Source organism: Dasypus novemcinctus, chromosome 12, assembly GCF_030445035.2.
Source record: "Dasypus novemcinctus isolate mDasNov1 chromosome 12, mDasNov1.1.hap2, whole genome shotgun sequence".
Taxonomy (NCBI): domain Eukaryota; kingdom Metazoa; phylum Chordata; class Mammalia; order Cingulata; family Dasypodidae; genus Dasypus; species Dasypus novemcinctus.
The window spans coordinates 33256251-33268514 of NC_080684.1; the positions used below are offsets into that span (position 1 = coordinate 33256251).

General features: G+C 39.3%; 1 protein-coding gene across 1 annotated transcript in view; it reads right to left on the reverse strand.

Moving 5' to 3' along the window:
- EIF4B (eukaryotic translation initiation factor 4B) overlaps nt 1-7941 on the reverse strand; it is a 30548-nt gene extending 22607 nt beyond the window's left edge. The window contains 1 exon segment of the mRNA XM_058308179.1: nt 7914-7941. Within this exon segment, the coding sequence (XP_058164162.1) occupies nt 7914-7926 (13 nt within the window). The 5' untranslated portion in view covers nt 7927-7941.
- Between the last annotated feature and the right edge of the window lie 4323 nt (nt 7942-12264).

Genomic DNA, 12264 nt, shown 5'->3' on the forward strand with positions numbered 1-12264 from the left:
GACTGAGATAATACTTAAACAATTGTGAGGTAAGAATTACTATCAGTTTGCAGAGAAGGAACTAAGGTTAAACTAGACTATCCTAGAGTTATGGAGACATTAGATAGCTGAACTAGAATTAAAATCAAAAATTTTTTTTTTAAATACTAAACCCAGGGTTCTTTCTACTACACTAAAGGGGCCTCAGTCTCTAAGAGGCTTACCAATTTTTTTGGCAAGTTATACTAACCATGTTTAAAAGGCTATATTCACTGTCATCTGAAAGCGTGTGTATGGCAATATACTCATTCTCTAGATCCTTCTGTCCTCTAGTGGAAAAAAAAAGTCTAGTTCCTTACCTTAACACCACATATGAAGATAAGATATAGTATGAATAGGAAAATACAAATAGAAAACTAAAAGCCAACACATTTAAATGTTTTCCCAGATTACAAAATCTTTAGGAATCCTCAAATAGCTCCAATTAGGGGAATGACCTTGCCTCAGAACTTTCTCTGAGAAGGCACTAATCAACAACTAATTCAGGTGAGCAGAGAGGACTAATAGCACCAAAAGAACCACTACAGGTTTTAATGGTAAGAAAAAAGTAAGCAGCTTTGTTGTAACAAAGATCAGCTTCATGGCTGGCTCTTCTAATCAAGAATTCTTCCTCCATGCCCCAATTCTTAATTAATTTCCAATCCAGGAGAACTAAGTGTCTGTAACTCAATGTACCACTTGATTAGCCAAAGGTTGCTCTCTAACAAAGTATCTTTCTTTTAAAACTCAACCTTCAGGAAATAAAGGTGACCTTTTATTAATGAATGCTACATATTACCTTCAAAGACAAAATTAAGAATCTGAAGTACAGTCTCAATGAGCAAACCAGATGAACTGGGCCGCAACAATAAAGAGAAAAGATAACCCTGAATGTGAAGTTTCTACATTTCTCTAATGACAACAGTAATCCTCCTCCAAAAGTAGTACCATTTATTTATGATTAACCAGGTCATATTGTGAATCCAGTCTACAGCTTTGAAAGAAAACAGTTATAGAGGTTGGATTCTATAGCACTGATATTGCCTCTAGCTCATGTGTAGAAGTCTAGACGATATTTTAATAATCAAAATGAACACCAATTTGAACAAGACATAAAGCATACCTGTGAGGTAGAAAACTTACAGCACATAAGCTTATTTTAGTTTCTTTCATAACCTCTCATTCAAAAATGGTGTCTGGGACTAGTATGATGCTAGCCAGTACTAGGGATAAGATAAACACGATTGTTACTGTCAGGGAGTTAATCTAGTATCATCAGCTATTACCCAATTATTAACCCACCCTATCACTGAGAAAATACGGAACTGATGGTCAGTCCATACAATGGAGTCAAGTTCAACATAAGAACAGGGGAGCGAATGTAGCTCAGTGGTTGAGTGTCTGTTCCCATGAACAAGGTCTGAGTTCAACCCCTAGTACCTCCTAAAAATAAAGGTTCAACAAAAAATAAAAATTTGAGTAAGGTACTTCTTTTCTCCTTGTTCTGTATGTCCAAACATAGAATTCGAAACAGAGACCCTGGAATTAAGCTGCCTTTGGTCTGATTTTGGCTTAAACCAAATTTCTGTATCAGGGCTCCTCAACTTTTGCCCCTTGACTCTGGCTAAGGAGCCTCATGCTCTTCTTTAATGTTATTTAAAATTTCAAAAGAAACTAAACTTTACAATTAAAAAAAGAAAAAAATTAAAATACTGTTAATTTTAGAGTGTCTTTTCAAATCATACACCCCCCCCTTCCCCTGATTCTGTCAACCATCCTCCTCGCAAACCCTAGCTAAGGAATCATTGCTGTATGAGAGATGGTACTCATTTAAGGACGCGCTAAAATTCTTTCACAGAAAGATTCCTAACTTCATTTCTTTAAATCTAGCAATATGAACTCAGTCATAATACCAGCAGATTTAAAGGAAGTAGTTCTTAAAAAAATAAAAACACCCAAAGCGTTCGTTTCCCTCCACATTATTCTAGTAACTGAGAAACGTTATCTAAACCCTCCATGCCCTTTGCTCTTCTGACACTGAGGCCAATTACAAGTTCAGGATTTCAACAGTGTTTCCCTCTGTTTTATAAGCAAACATTTGTTTAATGCTCCAGATGCATCAATCCCTTGCCACACAACAACTGAAGAGGTCTGTTAGGGATTCAATCAGGTCCCCCACAAAAGTTCAGGTTCCAACCCCTGGTCCTGTCGGTGTGAACCCATTTGTAAATAGGACCTTTGAAGATGTTATTAGTTAAGACAGGTCCAAACTAAGTGAGGGTGGGCCTTAATCCAATATGGCTGGAGTCCTTATAAGCAAAGGAAATTGGACATGGAGAAACCTGGGGAGCAGCCTGAAGCTAGAAGTCAAAGGAACCCAGCAGAGAAAGAAGGCACCGCAATGCAATGTGTATTATCATGCAACAGAAAAGCCAGCCATACAAGACACTGCCTCAGGAGGGAGCAAGCCTAACCTCTGAAACTGAGAGCCAAAAAAGTCTTGTTAAGCCAACCCACTGTATGGTTATTTGTTTTACCCAGGATATTAAAACATAGCCCAACTCTTTCTTTAAATCTTGCGTGAACTGATTAAAAAGCTAACAAACCAACTACCTTACAAAACAAACAAAATGTTTCCCAATTATTTAAGGCCAAACACACACGGACTGAGGGAAAAACACATACCTCCAGAAATTATATTAAATTCGCTGCCTGCTGCTTCAATTACAATAGTAGTTATGTTTCGCTTTTTACATACTCATATAGGTTAAATAAAAACTCTTAAAGAAGTGAAGCATTTTTAAAAAACTAAGTCTAAAAGTCTTTAAACATGAGAATACATTAGTGGCCCTCTTAATAGTTTGCTATGACATATATAAAAATAAAAATAACTAACCAACTTCTCTAAGTCAGGGTTTCTCCATTTCAGCACAACTGGCATTTTAGGCCATCGTGGGGGCTGCCTTATGTACTGTAGGATGTTCGGCAGCATCTCCAGTCTACTTGAAAGATGCCAGCAGCTACCCACCCCTCACCCATGTTTCCACAATATTGCTAGATGTCCCCTGGGGGCTGGAAAGGGAAGCTGACAAAACTGTCCCCAGTTGAGAACCACTAGTTTAAGTGATTATTTTACACTTCAAAAAATAAAAAGATAGGGAAACGGACTTTGGCCCAGTGGTTAGGGCATCCGTCTACCATATGGGAGGTCCGCGGTTCAAACCCCGGGCCTCCTTGACCCGTGTGGAGCTGGCCCATGAGCAGCACTGATGCGCGCAAGGAGTGCCGCGCCACGCAAGGGTGTCCCCCGCGTGGGGGAGCCCCACGCGCAAGGAGTGGACCCGTAAGGAGAGCCGCCCAGCGTGAAAAGAAAGAGCAGCCTGCCCAGGAATGGCGCCGCCCACACTTCCCGTGCCGCTGACGACAACAGAAGCGGACAAAGAAACAAGATGCAGCAAATAGACACAGAGAACAGACAACCAGGGGAGGGGGGATATTAAATAAATAAATAAATCTTTTAAAAAAATAAAAAATAAAAAGATAAACCATAACAAAAGCACTATTTCACAGCTTTTAGTGTGATAAAATCTATAGACTGGCTGCTAGTTCAAACACAGGACACCTTAAAGTACTATAAGCAATAAAAGCTATTTGTTATAAATGTAGCCCTACTTCTACACCTTTGTAAAACTATTATCTCTTTTCTAGGAAAAGAAATTTACTTAACTCTTACTATTCAGATGAGGCTTTGTTAAAAATTAAAACTCTTGATTTTAGATAACGCCAGCCTAAGTCCCACTTATTTTCTGGTGTGATCAATTTCTCTGAAGGTTTTAGTAACCAAAGGCTATGTGAGAATATGCCACAAAAATCTGTACAAGAAAAAAAAATCCTAAAAGAATGCTCATGGTATTATTTATAAAGTAAAAAAAAAAAGAAAAAAAAAAAAAAAGATGTAATCCAAATGTCCATCACCTGATTAAAGGATAAGTAAAATGTTACAATATTATTGGGAATTTAAAAAATGCGAAGTATTATTTGGGAATAAAAAGGCCTAAGTACGAATACATCCTACTGTATGATGAACCTTGAGAAACATTATGTACGTGAAAGATGCCAGTCACAACAAAACACTATATGTTGTATGATTCCATGTCTACAACAGGTAAATCCATAAAACAGAAAACAGACTACCTGGCAGGGAGGTAGGGGAATGGAAAGTTCAAATGGGTACAGGTTTCTTTCGGAAGCAGTGCAAACATTCTGAAATTAGATAGTAATGGTGGCTGAACATCTCTGTAAGCATATTAAAACAAACACTATAAAAGGGCAAATTTTGTGGTATGTAGATTATATCTCAATAAAGCTACTAAAGCTCATACAATCCAGTATCATGTTAAAATGCCTCACCTTTAACTGTGTTGTACAGTTTAGCACAGTAGCGAATAAAACACTAAGCCAGGATTTATAATCTCATCTCGTGTTCAGTTACATGGCTTTCTTCTCTGTGCCCAATTTCTTCATCTTGACAACCTAAAGAAAACGCCATACTGCCTTTTCCTTACTGCCCCCCCCAATCTTACCATTTACATAATAGAACATAAAGTGCCTAATGTAATGTACATGTGGCTAGCTACTACAAAGTATCTGTTGCTTCTCTAAAAAAGGAACTATAAACATTCAAGTACGATTTCTTGCTTAGGACATTTACCTACCATTAGGACTGTAGCAATATCTATTACAAATCTAAGAAACTGACTTTGGTGTTTTTCAAATGTATAAACACATACATAACTACAAATAAGCTCTTGGTTCTCTTTTTATACTCTGAAGTCTTTTATCTTCCCCGCCATCATGAAAAGAATGGTTCAATTCTAGGATGTCTGAAGTCTATTAAGTATTAGGGTATTCTGTCGTTCTCTATAAAATTTTCCAGTGACATTACTTAGTGATGGTGTCAAATGACCCTACTCTGTGTATTTGTATTTGAATTTTCATCAAGTTTTAGTCTTGGCTTTCTGAATCTACCTATCCCAGCTCTGGAATAACAAATATATGGTAGAGATTGGGATCTGAAAACAGGAAATATGTGAAGAGCAAGCATATAATAGCACTCCTTGAAACTATCTCTCTGTGGACCATTACATGACAATATGCATATGAAGTACATCATAAGTTAACAAAAGGGAAAATGAATAAGGTGGTCAGCACACGAAAACCACTGGACACCAACTTCCTCCCATATCAAACAAGATGCCACATATGATGACATTTTGAAATTATATGCAAATAGAAGGCCTGTGTAGGGGCATACACCCACTATTTCCAATTTTAAATAATTTTACTTTAATAAAATGTTACTCTGTGTCAAACACATTTGATTCCCTATAGTTATGGAGAGCAGATTAACAGTCATCATTGGTACACAGAAGGAAACTAGGAACTTAAGAGGTAAATGGCTTGTAACGTGTCTATTAAAACAGCCATAACAAAAATTTAAGACAAAATGGAAGCTTTGTATTTTCAGGGGATTACATGTCTTAAAAGCGAAACAGGGAATTAAGTGGCTCAGTTCAATATATCAAGTTTCCTGGGAATTCAAGTCATCTCATTCAATAGTCTGTCCTGGGATACTTTCAGTTCTTGAAGGTTAATAATGGGTCACATCAGGAATGAGTATTGCAGCAAAGAATTTTTTGGGTCTCACAGTTAAAAGAGGCCTATGAAGTTGTAACATGTATTTCCACAGAGAAAATAAAAGATTTTCAACAAAGCACTGAGCGTCATCAATAAGTATACTGAAAAGATAATGATAATTTTATAGCCTTGTTAATACAGCCATATCCGGGAATTCTGGTCACTCAAACAAAGTCAATACAATTGGAAAAGATTCAGAGAAGGGAAAGAAATTTGACAAATCCCAAATTCCTCCAAGATACCCTGTCAGATATGCCTGTGTATTCAGATCCCAACACCTACTACACATGCTAAAATAAATATTTAGGTGAATTAAGAGTAGTACCCACTTTCGAGAGAGGTAGAGTAAATATGGAAGAACAAGAGTAGGTAAGAAGCATCACTGAGTACGTTCCTTTAACCAAAACCAGTCTGAATTTCACTAAAGTGTAAAATGAAGTTAAAAGATTAGATAACTACTAACATGTAACGGACCCTAAAAACTCCACAAAAGGTATGGGTAAGGGGAATACAAGCTTTTCACTAAATTATGAGACACTGAACTGTAAGCCAGCAAATCCAGGCCAAATAAGCACTTTACACAACGATTAACTTAAAATAAATTTAGGGCTTAATATCCCACAGAAAAAACGACCATTTTTGTAGACTCCAGATTGGGCAGGAAACCAAACTTGTGATTACATGGAAGTCAATCTTAATATTTCCACAGTAGGTAATGGAGACAATCAGGAGTCCCAGGATATCCACCTTGCTCTGTCACCCACAAACAGTGTAACCCTGAATAAATAATTTCATTCCTTCAGCAAAGAGATGCCATCACCTGCCTAAACCATCTCAGAGTGTCAAAAGAGACAACATACATGAAAGTGCTTGGTTGACTATCATGTGCTACACCAATGAAAGGCATTATATTCAAATGTACTTCAACTGCTGCAACATTTTCCAAAGATAACCATAACCCTTAGCCCCCTTGTAGTAAGACAAAATTCCTGTATCCAGAAAGAGTAAGGGTTCAATACATGTTTTGTAGAATGGGGTTCATGCCAGGGAAAAACACTGAATCCCCAAAACTAAAATTAATGCCGTAAGATGTTCCCCAGCTCTCTGCTGCTCTTATAAATCCATGAAAAACTCAAGTAGACTTGCATGGCAGGGATACCTATCTCACCATCACCCTCTCGCCGTAATCTAAGAGAAATCAACTCCAGTCACAAAGTACTACTTTAATAGTACTACCTACTAATTATATAGTTATCTTAAATTTAAGTTCATAAATAAATAAAGAACCGAACCCTCCAACTTCCCATTTGAGCTATCAAAACTTCAACCCAAATGGAAACTCCAGAGACTACCTAATCTTGTCCACTACTTTATCTCCAACACATAGACTCGTGTCTAGCAGTTTTCGCTCAGTAAGAATGTTGACTAAATACGAGAAAAAAAAAAAAAAAAAAGCCGAGGAAAATCTAGGTCCCCATCTCTGCGTCCTCTCCTCCAACACGTGGGCGCACCAGAGTTCACTCCACAAGCTAATGTGTACCTTCGAAGGGGATAAGCGGGGCCCACACTCCTAAGAGGGGAAGAAAGTGGAAAGATATAAAAGGGGTCAACAGAGGCACTTAATGCCTGCCCATCTGGGCGCCCGCGCGTGCTTTTAAGGCGCGCCCGACTCCACTAACCTCTTCCCCCCTACCGCGCACGCGCACCGCTGCCTTCCCCCGCCCCTCCACCGACTCGCGCTCACATTCTAACTGCCCCCCCTTTATCCCCCTGCCCCCCCTCCCGTCCGCAATTGCCTCGCGCCTCGGAGACCTAGCATGGTGCGCCGGTCCGCGCGCCAACCGCCTCCTTCCTCTCTCCACGCGGGCAGTGTTTCACGTCTCTTAGAAGGCCTTGCGCCTCCCGCAGATCTTTCTGCGCCTTCTCCTCACTCGGAGCCAGAGTCCGCCTTTATCCCCGATCTCCAGCCTCGCGCAGACGGGGTGAAAAGGGGGTGAGGGGGAGGGGAAGGACATCTTCCCCTCCCCCCCAAACATCCCGAGGCGATAATTTAAGATGGCCTAGCTGCCAGCCTGCCGCAGGCCCCCAATCCAAAGGGAGGTGGTACCGGCTGCTCCCCGATTTCAGAGAATCAGTGGATCAGACTAGGAGGATGGTTTCGGAACCCGGTCTTTCGCTGCGCTCAGCCGCTCACTCACCTGAGGCCGCCATGTTGGGAGAGGGAAAGAGAACGCAAAGGACCCGGATGAGGCAATCACGTGATTATAGCGGGCGCGTCGGGCAGGGAGACGCGAAACTGGGAGGGGGCGGGGAGGTGCTGCTGTAAGTTCGTAAAGCAAGGCGAGGAGGTGGCGCTGCGTCCGACGGGAACACAAGCGCGACATGTGGCCGACGGGGCGGGACTTCAGCTGTCGCGAAATCCCTCACGCTTTACGTAGCGCTACGCGCGGACGGGGCAATGGGTGTCAGCCCCGGGCGGGATCTCCTGAGCTGCGGATTTACTCCGGGTGGATTCAGCAGAGTGCGCGGACATACGTTGATGGGTTCCGCCTACTCGGGACGCAATGCAACCGTCTTTGGGTGTGCTACAATTGATTTTTTTTAAAGGAAGATTTTAAATTTCTTTTTAAATCGCAGTTTTTAAGAGAAAAAACAAGCCTATGATCCTGCGTAAAGATTTTAATTAGATGTCTTCCTAAGGAATAAGAAACTGTAAACTATTGACACTTCTGTTCCATAGGCTTTTGCTCACAGTTTACGGATTGACTTCAGAGTCGTGGGCTAGACAAGTTTCCTCTGGCTAATGCTCCATTTTATCATATATTAATGTTTCATTCAATGAGAGTTTTTGTTGTGAATGTGCTGTGTGCCAGGCACTGTTATATAGTCATTTGCTGGTATAACAGAGAACAAAACATTGGGTTGCTGCCCTTAAGGTAATATTCTAGTGAGTGAAAGAGAAAAAGCAAACGAATAAACAGAACATTAAAATTGAAGAGTACTCTGCAAGTAACTAAGATAATGTAATATAAGGTAACTGGATTTTTAAACATTTTGTGTGATCTATTTATCTTTTAAAAATAAATATATATTTTTAAAAAGGTAATTAGGTACTTTAAATTGAGTGGTCAGGGAAGGTCTCTGTGGAATGGCTAGGATCTGAATTGAAAGCAGCCAGCCCTGTGAACCTCTTTAGGAAGAGCTTCCTGCAGCTTCCTGGCAGAGGATGCACAGCCACTGCAAAGGCCCCAGGGCAAGAAATCTTGGCAAGTTGAGGAATTTAAAGGCTAGTGCTTGGAGTATGAGCAGGGAGGAGGAAGAGTGGTACAAGATAGAGTTTGAGAAGGAAGTTTGGGTCATATGAACCTTTGCAAACCTTGGATTTTACTCCAAGTGGGTTGGGAAAACTTGGAATGATTTTAAGCAGGGACTGTTGTAACTCGAAATTTAAAAAAAATTTTAAATATGTTTTTCATTGAAGTATATCATTCATTCACAAATATGCATAAACAGTAATTATGTAGTAAAGGTTGTGAACTTACAAAATAAATATGCGTAAATCGTACAGGTGTTCCATACATCACCCCTCCACCAACACCTTGCGTTGTTTTGAAACATTTGTTACAAACTATGCAAGAGTATCGTCAAAATATTAGTACTAACTATAGTCTCTATCTTACCTATGGTGTATTTTTCCCCCAACCCACCCTATTTTTAAAAAATATTTTATTACAGAGTTTGTGAACTTACAACCATGTGCATGTGTAGAATTCCCATACAACACCTCTTCACCAACATACCACACTGTGATGGAGTATTTGTTACAAATTATGAGATAATATCATCAGGCTATTACAAGCAAACATGGTCCGTAGCATACATTTGGCACACTTTTTCCATACCCCGCCATTAGCAACACAGTAATTCTTTGGCATTGATGCAAGAATATTATAGTATTGCTGTTAACCACAGTCCATAGGTCATACTGTTGTGGAATTTAAGAGAAGTTCAATTATTTGAGTATAGAGAGGCCAGGACTCAGGAATGATTTTGAGAAGGAAAATGGTTTATTGACGGCCGGCCGGACTCGGGAGCTTTCTGTTTGAATCCCGAGCCCGGAACAAGATTTTCAAACGTCTTTTATACAGAGAGGAAAGGCCAAATGGTCCCTTTGTTTCAGTTCTCAATAGGCTTCAATTAGCATATATCTCTTTCACATCTTAGGTAAGCTTTTAGCAAGGACTCCAGACATTTTAGATAAGCCTTGGTTTTTGCATTTCCCCTAAATACTTAAAGTTTATAGCCCTTGCTTTGTTAAACATTTCCTGGGACTGGAGCCTGCTGGTCCCTAAGAGCAGGACTGCAGCCTCTTACCGTTTCACACCCACAAGTCAAACAACTTAGTTATCTCTGAAGAGACAAAGAGCCTTCCACCCATAGCCCACATCATTCCCCCCCTTTGTCAAAGTTTACTTGCTAAGCTTTGGCATAATTATTGTTGTAGCTATGAGGTGGATGACTGTTTGTTGTCTTGACTGATTATTTATCAGTCTTTAGTACAGCATCAAGGACCGTTTTTAGAAGTTTAGAACTTTTCATTCTGGACAGCAGAATCTTGGGCAGGGGCCTCCCGCAGTTATTCTGCTGCCACTGGCACTCACGTGGATTTCCAGTCAGGTTCCAGATCCATCTATTACTTTTATTTTACTCTTAAAGAGTTTACACCTTTAATTTAAAAGGGGTGCTGAAGGGAGACGATCTCTTTTCTGTAACTGCTTCCTGCTGGCCATGGGCTGTAGTCATTGCCTAATAAGGTGTAAAACTCTTTAATTTATTCTAACTGGAGGAAGATGGATCTGGCATTCTGTACGAAGTTGGATGAAGTTTTCATATGGTTAATAAGATGTTCACTCTGAAAGAAACAAACTTAATTAAAATTTTGGAATACCTGTTTTTAAAAGAGGACACGTTGGATTACAGAGGTAGACAAGGTTAGGTGCCTATAAAGATGGCATTCCTTAAAAGCTGGTGGGAACAGCATATATGTTCTTTTTTAAGTTATCCATCTTTAGAGAGAAATTGCAACAGACACTTAGCTTTGTCTGAAGACACATTCCAAGCTGTTCAATGATTGACACTCATTCGCTTTGTCAGATGCTCCTGGTGAACTGGCACTCCTTGGGCAACTGGCTTCACTCAGGATTAGAACACTAATTTGGAAATACTCTTAGTTTTCACCTGTGGGAGTGATCAGAACTACAGAATAAAGATTTTTACACCTTGGTTTTCATTGTACAATTTCTAGCAATTTTGACTTGTTCAATAGGTGACTCACCATCAGCAAGCAAGCCTCACTTTTGCTAACTGAGACTGGCTGAGACTGCCACCTTATTCTATAGACATGTTATTAACTGTTTAGAAAATGATTTTACCAGGAATTTAACATGTCTAATATACTTCTGCACTTGATCCAAAATAGAAAAGATAACATTACAATTATTAGGCATATATTTAGTACAGGATAAAAGTACAGCACTTAATATTAACTATTGTATTACTTAATGCATAAGGATTCAGAGTTGCCATTATTAGTTTTGAGTTTCAGGTTTGTAATACTTTACATGTTATCTCTCCATGAGAGCAGGCCATAATGCCAATTGTGTTTAAGTTTTACTTACAGTCTCCTGGTATCATGGCTCCACTTAGCATGTTCTTCAACGCAGTGAGCAAGTTGCAGCATCCTTCCAGTATTCCAGAGATTTTCCAGTATTCTACTAGCCTGGTGCATAGTGCTCTCTGGCACCATGGAACAGTGCCAGTCTGGAGGCGATATCCATTGTACACTTGTACCGAGTCATTATTGGCTGCAGGAGCTTGAAACTGCAATATAGTTTCCATCGACTTCAGGAGCAGAACCAGAGACTGATATAGCACATATTTTTAATTGAGGGGTCAGTGACCAGCCTAGCCAATAACTCACATGGAGAGGCCACCTGTAATGTATACAAGGCCTGGTTCGAATGCACAAGAGTTTGACAATGTTAAAGTTTATTCCTTGTTTTATATATATTTTAAACAACTTAACGCAATACATATATCAAATGACTATTTACTTACACAATTTTACTATGAAGATAACAGTAGGTGCTTTACTTTAGTAATAGAGGAAAAATATTATTTTTCATTGTTAGAATGAAAACAATTTTTCCAATAGAATCAAGACAACTTTTTATTACCATTTACTTAAATGTGTATTTTGCAGTGGCCTTCAGACAGGTTTATTATTATGAAGTTATTTCTGCTACCAATACCAATCTAAGTTTCTTTAGTTAACAATAACTTCTACAACTAGAACTATTTAAACATTTTCAGTTTGGAAGATGTTTTACAAACTCTTTACAATTGACTATAACCACATTGACTAGCCACCTCATGTTTAAATAAACTTACTAAATTACAATTACCAATGAAAGAAATTTACTCTCTATTTAAGAGAGCATATCTACAATCTTTTCCCTTTAGCCTAATTTCACCAATGTGAACTTACAA